This window comes from Scomber japonicus, chromosome 6 (genome assembly GCF_027409825.1).
Source record: "Scomber japonicus isolate fScoJap1 chromosome 6, fScoJap1.pri, whole genome shotgun sequence".
Taxonomy (NCBI): domain Eukaryota; kingdom Metazoa; phylum Chordata; class Actinopteri; order Scombriformes; family Scombridae; genus Scomber; species Scomber japonicus.
This window is the reverse complement of record NC_070583.1, coordinates 18,690,706-18,706,783: the sequence shown is the minus strand read 5'-3', so window position 1 is coordinate 18,706,783 and position 16,078 is coordinate 18,690,706. Positions and strand designations below refer to the sequence as shown.

At 38.5% G+C, this 16,078-nt stretch overlaps 2 protein-coding genes and 1 long non-coding RNA gene across 3 annotated transcripts; 1 reads left to right on the top strand and 2 right to left on the bottom strand.

Annotated features, from left to right (window-relative positions):
* Positions 1-282: 282 nt before the first annotated feature.
* LOC128360789 (uncharacterized) lies at positions 283-2,380 on the bottom strand. The gene is made up of 3 exons (XR_008321517.1): positions 2,336-2,380; positions 709-859; positions 283-556 (listed from the first exon to the last, which is right to left on the bottom strand). It is a non-coding gene; the product is annotated as an uncharacterized LOC128360789 (long non-coding RNA).
* A 251-nt stretch (positions 2,381-2,631) lies between these two features.
* On the top strand, positions 2,632-7,259 carry exosc5 (exosome component 5). Its single transcript, XM_053321090.1, has 6 exons — positions 2,632-2,749; positions 4,655-4,768; positions 5,566-5,687; positions 6,040-6,180; positions 6,768-6,857; positions 7,111-7,259. Exons 1-6 carry the CDS (start codon positions 2,653-2,655, stop codon positions 7,204-7,206), a joined length of 660 nt encoding a protein of 219 aa, XP_053177065.1. The 5' UTR covers positions 2,632-2,652; the 3' UTR covers positions 7,207-7,259.
* Positions 7,260-9,606: 2,347 nt separating this feature from the next.
* tmem91 (transmembrane protein 91) lies at positions 9,607-13,838 on the bottom strand. The gene is made up of 3 exons (XM_053321260.1): positions 13,380-13,838; positions 11,288-11,434; positions 9,607-9,762 (listed from the first exon to the last, which is right to left on the bottom strand). Exons 1-3 carry the CDS (start codon positions 13,836-13,838, stop codon positions 9,607-9,609), a joined length of 762 nt encoding a protein of 253 aa, XP_053177235.1.
* Between the last annotated feature and the right edge of the window lie 2,240 nt (positions 13,839-16,078).

Below are 16,078 nucleotides of genomic sequence, written 5' to 3'. Positions count from 1 at the left end.
TATTTTTCTTTTCCTCTTCATAATGACTCGGTTATGTCTGAGGCTTTAATGATGACCTAGCAATATGCTGCCCATTACTCCATTAACTTATTTTCAATCTTTAACTATTTTTTAGTTTCCATTGTCTTTTAAATTCAATTGTTATGTCTTTTGTTTTTTTCCTTTAAAATGAACTTTTAATGTCTTCTTAATGTCTTATTTTCAATGTAGTTCTATGGCCCTGTAGACAACTTTCAGTTGCCTTGTGTCTCAATGGTGCTATATAGATAAACTTGCCTTGCCTTTCCTTGCCTTGCCTTGCAGACTGTCAAACACTGGACATCGGAGCATGCACAGGTGACGGAGGGTGGAGAGACGATGGAGGGTGGAGGGACGATGGAGGGTGCAGAGACGCTGGAAGGTGCGGAGGTAATGGGACCTGTTGACACGTCAGCTAACGCACATTTCCGCACATGGTTCAAAAATAAACTTTGCCGGGTTATAATCCTTGAACAATAGCAGCAGTGGTAATGGTGGCTTTTGACACATCCAATGTGGCATTTGTACATTTTATACCCTACAAACAAAGAAAATCCATTTTAGAAACACTCATACATATTTTATTCTTCAGGCAATGTTCAAAATTAACACTGGAATAAAATGCTTAACACTACTAGTGGACAGTTTGTACATTTTACTATTAATAAACGTATTTAAATAGACAAATACCTCCATGTTTAACAGCTGACCTCTCGTGGGTCTGCATATGCGCCACAACAAATGCATACTCTCCCAGTCTGCCACAGAATTTGCATTTGTAGTTCAAGCCTTCAGTAAGGGGCTTTTGAAAGACGCCTTCCCTGCAAACTGTTGGATGAAACTGAAAGAAAATAAAAAAAGTAATGTTTTTTAAATTTTTTACACGCATTGAAAACACTTTCCAAAAGAGTCCCCTAAAAGTGTAACACACTAACAATATTTCAGTGAGCTCTATTCAGGTTGAAGTGAACCAGTCAAAAGTGGCCCAACTTGCCACCTAATTAATTAGACAAAATTATATTAAATAACCTTTGCTGGTGTATAAGACCTTTAGCATTCATTTCAACATCTGGCTGTATATCACACCTAGAAATCTCGTATTCAGAATGCAAATTCAGTATATTTGACTAGGCCAGGTACTGGGAAGCATGAATCTGCAGGTTTTTATTCCCAGCCAATATATATCAATCAATCAAACTTTATTTATAATGCACCTTTCATGTAGGCTAGTGTAGTTCAAAGTGCTTTACAGTTGATGGACAAGCTGATAATAAAACAGTGACAACATAAAGAAAAGGAATAAAAATGACGAGAACAAAAACAATCCTGATAAGCGGTACTACGAAGCTGGTTATCAACTCGGTAATTGAACCCAGGGTTTTCCAATCTGGATCACTGCGCGCTCACATAAAGGGGAGGTGTTTGCAGCGTCTGACCAATAGCAAACGAGAAACCCTGCAGAGCAGCCTACTTTACTATGGCGGAGCAGACAATTATTCTTCAAAAATATCTGAAATTCAAAAAGTTCTGAAACTGGAGGTTATTTATTTATTGTATATGTAAAAAAATTACGCAAAGATATATTTGAAAAATAAGCCTGGTTGCACATGAGGGATATTAGTCTGAATGTCTTACAGTTGGTTTGACATCTTTCACTCAAATGGCTGAAGCGCATAATAGGTTTGTATTTTGAAAGTCAAATGCATGTTAAATATTAAACTAACTTAATGTCGCTTGAAAATCATTCTGGGGACATGTAAAGGATTGCATCTCCCTAAAAACTCTTATCCAGAACATAACCTGCTCCGGAGCATGTTAGACGTTCAGCGTAAGTTACCATGGTGATTTACCCCGGTAAGACGTGAACCAGCGTCGCAGGACGGAAAACCCAGGGTTAACCCTGAAGTTACCTCGATAAGAGAAAATCCAGCTTCGTAGTACTGGCCTCTGCTCTAGTAGTAGGATTCGTGTTTATTGTTTATTATGTGTGGGCAAAAGTTTACAAACACTTGTAAAGAACATGCATGTGTTGAGTTTCCAATCATTTCTACAATTCTTCTAATTCTAATACTTATTTGTCACGAAAAAAACATGCCTGAATGTTGGTTCTTTAATGAATGAATTGATTTATTTTGGGTCTTCTGACAGTGTGACTGAACAGCTTCTGTTGTTTTTCACACCCGCCAACAGTTATTATATTAAAAATGTTGCTTTTTTAACAACAAGTCCAAGCGAGGTACTAAAATATGTTACTACTGTATGAAAAATGACCGTAACGCTTAATTTTCATCTTTTATCTCAGTAAAACAATGCTCACCGTTACCTCTGCAGTGGTAACCTCCTCTTCACCACCTGCCATCTTGGAGACAACATCTCGTTTTGACATCTCGCGTGATTATGTGTGCAAATCCCTCTGGAGTAAAAACACCGCATTAGATTAAAATAAGGAAAATGGATTTATACGGGGGGGTTGTTAAAATTCCTTACTAATAACATTATATTATAATACAGCCATGCTTTGAGCTCTTTAAACGGCAAAATAGGTCACGATACAGTCTATGGTTACGACATCCGGCTGCGACAGACTACGTTTCCTCTGTGATAGCTGCAGGAAGAAACACATGGGTATATACGATGGAGGTGTGCGGATCTTCTAATGTTGCTCTGAGAGAGTTTGGCTGTGAGCAAAGTTTATTGTCTCGGCCTGACGGTTCAGCGTCTTTCATTCAAGGTAAAGACAAATATAAATAAATAATTAATAAATACTGTGAACAACTTCGCCTGCTGCTGTTAGCCTGCTAACGCGTTTAATTCAATGAAGTCATTACATGGTGTTTTTTTTCTCATTGCTTAGGCATTATCTTTGAAATTATGGGTTATTTTGCAAAACTCTACACACTAACTACAAAACATCAAAACTCTTATAACTCATATAAAAAAAATGTGTTTTTGCATCAGTACAGTAAACCGTATTTTGAGTAAGCACACAAAGCACCAACTACTCACTGACAGTATAAATGAAAAACACTCCTTGCACACTTTTCTGTGTGCAAGGAGCAGTTGGTCGTACATGTAGTTAACACACATACACACAGGTATCCAAATGTGTAAAGTATGGATGTGTATTCTCAACATGATAAACAAGAGTATAGTAACAAAAGAGGGACTTTGGCACTAAAAAAGATTGTAATGTTGAAAGATATCTACTTGATCTGACTCATTTGGAGGACTGAATCTTCATATTAGCTTCAGATAAAACTTTAGATACATGTTTACACAGAAGGAGGAATGTGGATTTAGTCCTCCACCACCTCCATTGTAAGTGCATTATGAAGGGATCTTCTAATGGTCAGTATGAACAGAAGGAATGATATGTTAAATGTGTTTCTATGTTAATTTCGACTCCTGACTATTTTTTAAAGACATACTTAGAAACAATATCTGTGTGTCTGCTCTATTGCAGATATGTTGTCACAATAATTAGGAGAAATAATGACACTATGATGTTTTTTCAGTACTGTGCGTCCCATATTAAGCTCGTATAAATGTTACTTTTAGAAAATCTGTGGTTTTTTAAGATGCGTTTTCCTAAAGTTGGAAACAAGAAGAAGCAGGCATCTAACAGAATGATACTGCTGCAGGATGTTATGTGTCAATAACCAAGTTGTTTGTATGTAGCAGTAACGTATCTAGTAATTAGAGCCCATCTGATAATGGATTTTTGGGCAGATGCAGATACCAAAATGATGGAGTAAAAGTGTACACCAATTCCAATATCGATATATTGGCTGATATATACTTACAGAATTTACACAATACACAATACACATTTTTTACAGTTGTCCATCAAATGTGGTTATCACTTGTGAGAAAGATATGTAATGAAGACATACTTTACAGTTAAGGAATGAACATTATTGTATTAAGTCAGTAAACAACAAAAGAGAACTTCACTGAGACTTTAATTGTTATCAATAACTATAAACAAAAAAAACAGCAAAAGCCATGTATGTGTATATATCAAACTTGAATTAAAACAAATAATCAAATATATAAAATACTGCCTATATAACTTTACTTAACTTTATATCGGCAAACATATACGCTGATACGGATATATCTGTGATATACCGATATATGGGCTCTAGAACTAATATGTTCTGCAATTTTAAGATGTACAGCATTAATTGTGGTTTCCAATTAATCATGAACCAACCAATACATCCATGGTGAAAACTGAAAAGCAGCAGTGATGTAACATTGCTGTGTATCCTAACAGCCATCAAAGCTTAATGCTGCACATTTTTCATCATAAACATAAAACAAACTTTGACTTTCAGTGTCGTGACAATAACTCCTGGAGGACACAGAGCTGCAGTCATTTGCAATCTACCAGCTGGCCTCCGACTCGTTCTGCTTTAAAGTTGATGTCAGTCGTGTCACTTGTTAGTTTTTCAGCGCTCGCCCACAGCTGAGATGCTTTTTTCCCCACTTAGACTTCTTGTTTATTTATTATTGTCTGTATTCTGTTGTTTTTTTCATGTGTGCACACAGGGTGAAGCTTGATTTCCCAACCTGGATCAATAATGTATTTTCTGTTTGAATAATGCTGTCTTGTTTTTTTCTTTATGTGAAGGAGACACAAGTGTGTTGGCTGGAGTATACGGACCAGCTGAGGTCAAAGTCAGCAAGGAAATATATGACCGAGCAACCTTGGAGGTGCTGGTACAGCCTAAAGTTGGACTGCCAAGTAAGTGATTATATAAGAAGGGAAAAGTTCTCATTAAACATTTTATTTTGTTTGTTTTTTATTGATGTATTTTGCCTTAATGCAGTGTGTGTAGACATCATGTATAGGTGTAATTGGATTTTCTAGCATTTTGCAGCTTTGTTAAAGAAGTAATTTAGAGGACAGCATATTTACAGATTTAAGCATCTTCTGAGATTTAAGGTACAGTTTCTTTAAATTAAGGCACATGACATGAATTGTAATAAGGTTTCACTCAGTGTGTGTATATATATTTATTTTATTTATACAGTTTAAAGTTAGAGAGACAGTACACATTGCGGCTGGGTATTGTTTAAAAAATGACCATACAAGTACCAATCCAAGTGCCCTTAAAGTGAAAATGACACCAAAGAACGCTTGCGTTAGTTGGCTTTGAGCAAGTCCATATAACATTTTTTTAGCTCTGGGTGTAAAAAAGGATCGATTGCAGGTATCGTTTGATGGGAGATGTTTCGATTCTACTTGGTATCAATTTATTTTGGTCGATACATTAATGAACATTTCTGTAAATGTGCCAGTTTATAATATATAATATATAGTATTTGTTTTATTTTAGCTTCAATGTAGTGTTGAAAAAGAGGAAATATATAATACACATGAAACATAGTCATACATTTTTGAAAATAAATGATTTTCTTGTAATCTACAAGCTTCTAATGTCCACTCTGCTATACCAGAACACACCACAAGGTGGCATAAGTGATCCAGTTGATTCCCCTGCATGAATCAAATTTGTATCCTTTATCTCTATTCTCTAGGTGTGAGAGAGCGATCCCAGGAGCAGTGTGTACGAGAAACCTGTGAAGCGTCTTTACTCTCCACACTTCATCCTCGCTCCTCCCTCACTCTCGTTCTTCAGGTGCTGCATGATGATGGTTCAGTATCCTTCAGTAAAACTCTGCTGCTGTGTACTGTGAAGTTGATATTGAGATGTGCAGGCACTGTAAGTCACTGAGATAGTGTCTGTAAGAGTTATTTTTGTTAATGTTGTATGTGGTAAACATCCTGCTACTTGGGGGGGGCTGCTGTCATTTAGGCAGAGGTTAAATAATATGGAGGGTTAATTGACACTAAATTGAGAAATGGACTTATAACATAGAAAGTAAGAAAACAGTGAAGATTTCGCCATTTCTGCAAGTGTCAAAACAAATCAGTCAGCATGGCTTTTTTCGGTAGGCAAAGTGTCCTATCTGTGTTTCCTGGTGAGTCTGCTTCCTTAACTGTTACCTCAGCTCTTATCCGGCTTTTTGAATGCCGCCTGCATGGCTTTCATGGATGCAGGCCTGCCCATGAGTTGCCTGTTCTGTGGAGTGACCTGTGCCATCCATGCAGACGGTCAGATCATCACGGACCCCACTGCAGCTCAGGAAAAGGTAAGTCTGAGGATTATGTGATGTGTTAAAAGGTAAAAAGCACAGCTTATTGTCATGAACGGCTGTTGAGAGGGGGCATGAGGAGTTGGTAAGCATATATTTTACATATCATTAAAATCATCAGTTTATATGTTTGTGAATAACAAAAGGACATTTAGATGTGTCAAAAGTGACCCCATGAAACAATCATAAGAATGAATCATTAATCTACTGTAAATCTGAGACTTGAATTCCAGTAAATTTCATACATCTTGGTATATTTATTGCTGTGTTTCTCTCTGACTAAACTTTGTATAACATCGTAGCTCTTGCCTATTTTGGGGAGATGTTAAAGGACACGTTGGGAAATGTTGAAGTTTAGTCTAGATGCAGATTAAGAAGAAGTTCACACACTAGAAAATGTATCCTTAGCACATTATATCAGAATAACTTGTTGAGCACAGTGACAGATTGATGATACGTTTTGCCACTTGTGGGATTTTACTTGACATTTTAAAGTGTGTGTGTGTGTGTGTGTGTGTGTGTGTGTGTGTGTGTGTGAGTGAATCCTCTCTGAATCAGCTCAATTGTTCTCGTCTGTTTTCCAGGAAAGTCGAGCTTTGATGACCTTTGCTATTGACAGTACAGAACACAGAGTATTGATGTCATCAACCAAAGGATCATTTTCAGTTCATGAGGTCTGTAAATAAGCTATAATATTGTCGAATTTAGGCTTGTGATCGTGCCTGATGTGTGTATTACAGATTTCTTTTGTTTGTGTGTTTTATTTCTGAAATCCATCATCATTTCTCTCACTATTGTGCGACCTGTCAGGTCTGATGATGGTGCTGAAATGAGTTTTTTGTTTCTTTTTGCAGATACGTTGCAGGCTTTAATTTATATGTATAATCTTTATTATATTTTTGTTGTCTCTGCTCTTCTCTTGTACAGCTGCAGCAGTGTATAGCCGTGAGTCAGAAAGCATCAGAGAAGATATTCCAGTTCTACAGAGATTCTGTCAGACGACGATACTCCAAAACCCTCTGACGAAGCAGCAAGTTTTTTTATGATCTTTTTTTTTCTTTTCTTTTCATAGTCATACTCACACTGATGTTGTAATAAAATATTTAAAAACCACTTTGGGCTACCTTTGCTTCAGTTTTGTTGTACTGTAGATGAAGCGAGTATGGCTTTGGGGGGTTTTACATGAAGAGAAGAATCTGATTGGAGAACTGTCAAAGTCCAAAAATGAAAAGAAGAAATATGAATGTCAAACAAAGTGCATTTATTGGGATTCATTGATTCATGATTTATTTTTTTTTACCTTCAGTTTAATATACACATGTAATACAAGAACATGAACTGAGAAAGTACATAATATCTCTTGTACTATAATAAATCTCACTCGCCGCAACCTTTTTTAACCTTCATCGACCCACACGAGTTGTCCGCTTCACCGCGTCCAGTGGTCGTCTATACATGTGATAGAAAGTGTGACAAATCTGACCAGTCCGTCTGATAATTGTGGTAACTCATCTGTAACTATAAAGGGTCTCTTTTGTCCCTTTTTTTTTCTTTTTTTTTTTCTATTAACACACAATGTCCAGTGGAGACAGAAGATTTTAGGATTGTCTGAACTGTTTGTATCACAGCACATCAACAGTGAAAGCTGACACGGTTTTCTAGACGCTGAGATATCACAGGTGTCTCTACATATACAAATTTATGTATAGTGACAATCAGCTCAGTCTTGATACAACACTGGGTGTTTTTTTGTTTTTTTTTTAAACAATTTTTTGGAAAACAAAGTATTTGAGTTATTTGTAATTCATCTGTGGACTTTATAAAAACTATACATCGCAATAGAAAATGATGACTTTCACCTTGTTCTTGTTTAATAGTCAATGGGGATTCCCTTTAGTTAAGTTAATGGCACATTTAAGCTCAAACCAATATGGCCAGAGGTTGTTTTTTTTCTTCTTCTATCAGAACCATCCTTGTAATTACTCGGGGACCAAATGAAGGAGGTGGTGTTTGAAGCTCGGGACAGGCTCGCACAGTATACATGGCACACTGCAAACTCACCATGCAGGTTTCTGTCTCTGTAGCCGAGATGAAGGTTTTACTGATTCATGCATCACGTGGTTAAAGCGCAAAATTATTTGTCAGCCTACTTTTTTTTGTGTGTGTGTGTCCTTTTGCTTATTCGGATAAAGTGTTGCTTTAAGTTTCAGTAGACAACTTCAATTTTTCAAGTTTGTCATACTGCGAGAAGCGAGTTCCTGAAGTCCTCTTTTTTTGGAGGAGAAAATAAAAATCTATATTTGGAGAGCGTGAAGCAGCAAAACCACACGTTTCTATTAATGGAATAGCTCTTAAAAGGATCATCCTCTTAGTTCCTTATATGTTTTTTTTTGGCTCTTTTCCCTCGGATGTCTGCACACCTTTCTGTCTGTCATCATTCACTGGCACTGTATACAGGAGCGGTTTCACATCACGACTTCATTTAAAACTTCTCATTTTTATCTGTTTTTCTCATATAATGGAACTATATGTATCTCTCATTTTCTTTTTTTGAGTACTTTGAAATGTAAAGATACTTCTTAACCTGGCCTAAAACAAAGCAGAAGTAGTCCTTTGCAGGTAAAAACAAGGAGTGATGCTGAATGTGTGTTCTTGAAACCAGGACAGAGGTGGATCAAATGTACACGTGTGGTGGGTGGTCGTTCCCAGTGGTGCTCTCGTTACCGTCAGGAGCTACTGGCCCCTCATATGTTTAAAAAAAAAAAGCTCTGGGGCCCCTAGGAGAGCCATCACTAGCGTGCAGTGCCAGTGCTAGCTCAAGCCCTCCCACAGCAAGGTCCATCAGGATTTAGCAGCTGTTGTAAATCTGCATACTTCCAGGTAGATGCGGGCCTGTCGTTTCTCTCTCTCCTTCTCATTATTCATCCGTTGTTCTTTTTGTGACAGTGATAAGCCTATCTTCGGTGTCGTGAGAAACATCTACAGTGTCTTTTTTTAAAAACTTTTTTGTAATGGTTCACATATGATGACGACTACAGCACAGAATTAAAAGGATGGCAGATAACTTAAGTCCTCAGGTGACAAAATGAATCACACTTACAGTCCAAATGTCCTATGTTAGAGTAACTTCAATTATTATGCTTTGCGTGCGAGGAACGTCCTCTGAGCTGAATCATGTCCTAATCCAATTAGAAGTGACTAAGATCTCTGTTATGTTTTCACTGTCCGCTCTTTGCTTCCCCAGTTCAGTGTAGATAAAACATGACAGCAGTCAGACGGGGTCGACAGACAAAGACTGTGATTTTTTTTTTTTTTTTTTTACATTTACAGGCGATGCTGTATGTTGGCATGTGTTGATATATTCATAAAATGCGTGAAAGGTCTGTGTTTTTTGTGTGTTTATTCTTGTGTTAAAAGTTGCTTTTATGGTGGTTTTCCAGACAGGTAGGAAATCAACGCAGCAATGGCGCAGATGTACGTTATGATCCCAAAAACGATGGAGAGAACTGAGAGCCACAGAGCCTGGCGAGATGCTGCGTTGGCCCCTTGAAAATCCCCCTGTGCTGACGCCTTGTTGGTCTGAGAAACAGAAGAGAGAATAGAGAAAGACAAAGAGAGATAAGGATTAGAGGGGGGAAATAAAAGAGGGAAGAAGGGCATTCGTCATCATTTGTCAATGTCCTCTCTGGCCTCCACTTTCCTCTTCCACTCAGTCCAATTACACACTAAACCCATATTATGTTCCATCTCTGAATAACACCTGGCATTTGTGCCTCATTCATCACTTTTTCATCTTTCCTTTTCCTTTTCTCTCTCTCTCTCTCTCTCTCTCTCTCTCTCTCTCTGACCCCCTGTCGTAGGTAGCACTCCACAATATTGGAAATCTATCACCTTGAAGCTTCTTGTTATGACTAATTAAACCTTAACGAAGGCAATTGATCTGATCAAAAAGCCTTTGCAGCATGCTGCCAGTTAGCTTTGCAAAAGCCTTAATAGGATTTTTACCTTTTCTTTCACTGCTGGAAGTATGCCTATATAAACTAGAGGGCTCTGGCAACTGGAGATAGTGATGTTAGGGTTTTTTTCCACAAGGCCAGTGACTTATGAGATAGTTTGTGTGGTGATGTTATTCCCCTTTAGTCTTTGAACTGCTTCATATTTCCACCAACTTTATCTTAGAAGAGATTGATTATTTCAGCTAACTAATTAACAAGATGTTTATATTTCTAGAGGAAAAACACTTAATTTCATCTTATTTTTTGTGAATTTGTCCGTATATTTTGTTGTCAAACCTTCAATGTTTGTAGAGAGTGATTTTGGACTGCTAGAGTGAAGGAAGGTAGTTTGCAGGTAGCAGCATGTTTGTTGTTAGATTCTCTACAAGTATATGATGACTCAGGATCTGCTGGAATTGGAAATATGAGCATTGCAAAACAGGGATTATACTGTATACTGTATATGATAGTATAGATATCATAGCAGGGGCGACTAGAGACTCTTATTTATTAGATAAGACAGATCAGTGGGCTGTCACCAAATCACTTAAAGAAAAATATATATAATTCTGCTACACAAACTTCTCAGTTTTGTATTCGCTCTGATCGTTGCTTTTAGATATTCATTAGACTTTGCAATTTGTCAGCCCAAACACAAACTGTTCTTTATTGGATACTGTTCACGCTGCTCTTTTAATTTCTGCTTCTGTGTTTTTAGTTTGCACACCTCAAAATAAATGATCTGAAGATATAAAACCACAAGACACATCTTTGTGCATCATTCCTCTTCTTGGATTGTCTGGCTCTGCTATTTCAAGGTTCTAGTGGCATAATCCTGCAAACCTAGATATAATCCCTCCCTGTTTTTTAGTCTGAAGCATGCATTCCTATAATGTCCACACTTTAAGACACTGAACCTGTTTTTAGTTTATTTTTCACAGTACACACACTGCAGAGGGTAAGAAATCACCCTCAGCTGTGAACTGCAGTGCCAGGTTGTATCTTGTCAGTTTGGGACTAAGTGTGTGTGTGTGTGTGTGTGTGTGTGTGTGTGTGTGTGTGTGTGCGTGTGTGCGTGTGTGCGTGTGTGCGTGTGTGCGTGTGTATACCTTCTGTGAAAGGTAGAAGGCAGCGATGCCCAAGGGCCAGAAGCAACAGAGCATGGAGAAAAAGGCCAGACCCAGGTAGTCCTGAGGGATCATCAGAGGGAAGTTGTTCTCACTGTCTGTATCACTGAAGTCCTCAATGGATGAGTCCTGGGGATTGAAGTGCACAGAGGTGGAGTTCAGGTTAAAGAGTCCAGTAATCCAAATCGCGATGTTATCTGTTAATGCTGATAGTTTTTGGGTTTCTGCCTCCACACACAAGCAGCATCCTCATGACTCTAGACCGAAAGCAGTGTGAAAAATGTTCATATTTTTACTACTTCTACTAAAAACTGCTCACACCAAACCAATGTATTATGTTTCCATAAATTCAATTCTCTTTAACATTGTGGCCACTCATCGCTTGTCCACTTGCTTGTGTTAGTTTTAGCAAATTTCTAGATCTAGATAAGTAAAACGAAAATTACCTGCATAGCTATACACAACAACAAGGACATGTAAGAAATAAGGTTTTTGTAATTTGGATGAACCAAACATTTAAACCCAAAAATTCTCCTTCAATTGATTTTGTTTTTAAACTAATATACAAACATAAAACACTGTAAAACAAAGCTATCAAGTGATAAAATGTGGCTTTTTTATGCTCACGACCTCACAAACAACTGAAACACTTTGCTGGTGCTTATAAGATAATGTGACTGAATGAGGTTAGTCTGAATGTGCACTATAGCTCTGCTGACCGCAGGCGATTCATGACACGCGCATCTTTTTTTGAAACAAGCTGCATATTCAATCTGACTCTTCCTCTCTCTGCGACCCTGTTATATTATTCTCCCTTGTTTTATTTCATGCGTGAAATAATCGTCCATTTTCAAAAGATGCACCTGTAACATTTAAAGCAAATGCAGCACCATCATTGCATGTAGTGTTTTAAAGATTCATTTACAGGGTTTTAATTATTCTTGCTAACACTCATTGCACATGCATGTTCTGTTTGGTTTAAAAAATACTCTGTGATGTTCAGATTGAGCCGTCCTATCTGGATTTATTCACAGATATGAGGAGTGACCTGCCTGGAGCAATTTTTTTGTTGATATAAAGCAGTTCCGATGGCGGGGCGGAGGAGGGAGAAGAAGAAGATTGCAAATCTCTTATCGGGAGGAAAAGCCAGACACGTTTTAGTCATTTAACTAAGTGTTTGTGAAGGGAAACTAAAGAGGAAGAGATGCTGTGCTGTGCTTCTTTAAGGTCACTGCAAGGTTTTATTCCCACTGGTCTGCACCTTTGCATCACTGAACTACTGCCAGCATTCAGAATGAGTTAGAGAAAAGAAAAAAACATGATTTCCTGTGCTCCTCTTTTGTCCTTGTGGAGTAAACTCTTAATGCTCACTGCTAAACTATGTGGACAACCAATTGCTCTTGATTTTAATGGTTTGGTTCTACTGAGTGTTTATTTGTTAATCAAGGTAATAAATGTAAATTGGCCTTCAGCCTTTTGGTACACAGTGGGTAATTGGAATTTTCATAATCATCTAATCAACCAGCAGCTACTCATTTTCACGTAGATGCATTGACTTGTTCTTAAAATATCACATGATCACTCTGAGGGTCTTAAAGCTAATTTACATGACACTTCAAGCGCCCGATAGTCTATGAAACAAAGCTGACATCCTCCATCGCTACTGTAGTGTCATTACCTGCGCCGCAGCAGGAGTAGAGCTTTATGTAATCTGGCTTTTTTGACAGTAAGCATTCATTTGCTGCCTAGCTTGAAATACATTGCTCACATGTCTATTTTTAAGTTCCTCTTTGGTTCCCAGATTCTGTCCTGAGAATATGAGAGTCTCTTTTGATGCAGCACTCCTCTGTGAGGATGTGGTAGAGACTGGAACGTCAGACATGATGATTATTTATGTGTTGCTGGTTCACCTCTCTTGTCTTTCTCTTTGAGCATAGGCACAAAGGGAATAAATTGTGTTGTTTTTCACTGTTACTATTTCTGTTAAATCAATGCTTTATGTTAAAATTTAAACTTTTTGTCAGTTCAGCTGTTAAAAAACTTTCTGTGCATCGTGTCAGTGGGAGTGTCTTACATCAGAGTCAGGAAGAAGGTCATCTTCATCATCCATGCTGTAGGAAACACTGTTGTAGTCCTGCGTCTCAGCCAGGAGCTTCCTCTCCAGCGTAGAGCCTGGCCTAATGTCCACAAAGGTGGTCTCCAGGTAGTCTTTGCTGAGCAGGGAGTCTGGGTGGCCCCAGATGGGCGCCGGTGGGTAGAAAGACTCCAGTGTGCGAGGTAATGAGCAGGGATCCAGTAACTGCTGCTGCTGGATCTCAGGAGGATGTCCACGATAGTTTGTCCACGTTAAAGGAGGGTAGGCCCTGTCCTCCTCACATTTAACCAAGATGCCCTTAAACAGTCCACCAGGGGCCTGTCCAGGTACAGGTACAGATCCAGGTCCAGGTCCGGGCCCTAGCCCCTGCTTTGATGCTTGGCTGTTACTGGGACTTTCTCCCAGAAGAGGGTGCTCCAGCTCATCTAGATTCTCCATCCCGCTCTTTTAATACCAAGCACACAAGAGGCCACCACATCAACAACCAAATGTAATCTACGAATCGTCTCCCCGGAGAGCGCACAATGGGTTTATGCAAAGGCAGCTGCTTTGCTGGCTTTAGTGTTTCAGTGATAATCCATCTTTAATCCAATTCTTTAATTTCTCTCTTATTATAGGCCTGATTCCGGAGGGCAACAACACATGCCAAGTTAATGTTAGAGTGAAATATCCTTAATGTGCCAGTGGTAGCCGTCTCCTGTAGGGTACGGGATGCTGCGCTGAAGGATTCAAGATCCTCTTTTCCTCACATGTCATAAGCGATTTGTTTCAGACCTTGATGGCTCAGGGTTTGGCCCATGTCTTCCATTTCACATGATTGAGTGTCTCAGTGTTCATGAATATGCTAATGTCGCTTACTTTCTCTCTCATACAATATGAAAATGTCAGTTCTGATGATGGAGGACCTTGATTAGCCCCAGACAGGCTAATGAAAACACTGGGCAATGGGATTTTAGTGAGATTTGCCCTCAGGAACTCATGGAAAATGTCTCTTGCAATAAAATATTAAGTCTTAATCTAAGCACAGTGTCATAGCATTAGTGTGGAAGCTTGGGATGTCAATCATTCCCTTCAAGGATAAAAACAGTTTGGGATGGAAATGGGCAATGAGAATTAAAAAAAAGAGAGACTTTTAAGCTGTCATGACATACAGGCATGTGTTTGTTCCTCTGCAGGAGTTGGGGAGGGGGGGTAGTGCATTGACACTGCCGTCAAAAACAGGCCAAAGGCAAGCAGCCCTTTAGATGACTGGACTGATGCACAGCGGGGTTTTTTGAAGCTTGAATATGCACAACCTCCGGCTGCAAACTAGTGCTGTGATGAATGGATTGGGGCCATATTTGAGGGCAGTTAATCTGTAAAAGCAATGAGGCTCCAGAAATAGACTCCTATGGTGTTTCGTCCATGGGTCAGCAGGCCTACAAACATGCCTCTGTTGTTACTGTAGGAGGCGATAATGAAGAAATCAAAGTCCTCCGGTGTTGATTTATGGGCTTACTTGGCCATGGCAGCGCTCCTTTGGGAACATGTATTTTTAATGCAGCCCGTCAACATCAAGAGGGTTTCATTCAGGACAGATGAGGAGTCTCGGTCCCCGATGATGAGGAAGAGGAGGAGGAGGAGGTGCCGGTCTGTTAAGAGAAGGACATGGTCACACAAAATATTTAGATATTACAGCTTCTCCTCTGCGTTGATTTGAAACCTCTGAATAAGTCTCTCTCTCTCCTCTCTCAGCTGCTGGAGTCTGCATATTCATTGCACGTCAATACTGGGGTTGTAGTAATATATCATCTTTTACATTAATCTATGTGAATGCTACACTGATTGAAAAGGATCATAATATAACTCTTCAAACTTAATTAATTAGATGTTTTGGTCATTTTTACCTAGTTCAGCTTTATTTATTCAAGAAATCTCTTTTAGAGACATTTGAGAACAAATAACATGACAAAAACATTAGAAAATATGATTAAAGATATCAGTCAGCAGAGGAATAAGTGTTTCTATCTATAGTCTGTGCATAATACCAGAGTATAAGCTACAGTGAAGTATTTTGCAATAGTCCCTGAGGTGTAGTAGCTACCTGGCACACAGCTCTGTGTGCGGTGTGTTTCAGAGGAAGACCAAAAATTGCCAACTCAGCGTTACATCTCTAAAGAATACGCAGCTCATGACAGACGGAAACTCAGGACACACCGAAACTCTGTATTCCTGGTTACTGCAATGCTGCAAAATAGTCCGAGTTTCAGAGATACCCCCACATGCAAGACTTACAGTCAACTGCTGCAGCAACCATGGTACATAACCCTTTAAGATACTGGTTTTTGAATGTAAAATGTACTCTGGATACCTTTCACCACTTTTTGTTTTTTACTATTTTGTATTTCCAGAGAAAACATAAAAAATAGCAAACAACTAAGATGGTCTGTCTTTCTTCTTAAGAAATTTGCGGCAGTGGCTGATTTGTGTAGGTGAAATAATTTAGTTTAGTTTAGTTTACTAAATTTAAACAAAATAGCAAAGAATAGATAATATACAGTGCAGGGGGAGGCAGAAAACCTGAATGGACTTATTTAAAGCAAAAAAATATTAAAATTTCACAATATTACAGAAAATAAAATGACAGTATGAAAGCAAACCAAATAGTTACAATAGTTAAATTTTTTTAAATGTTTGTT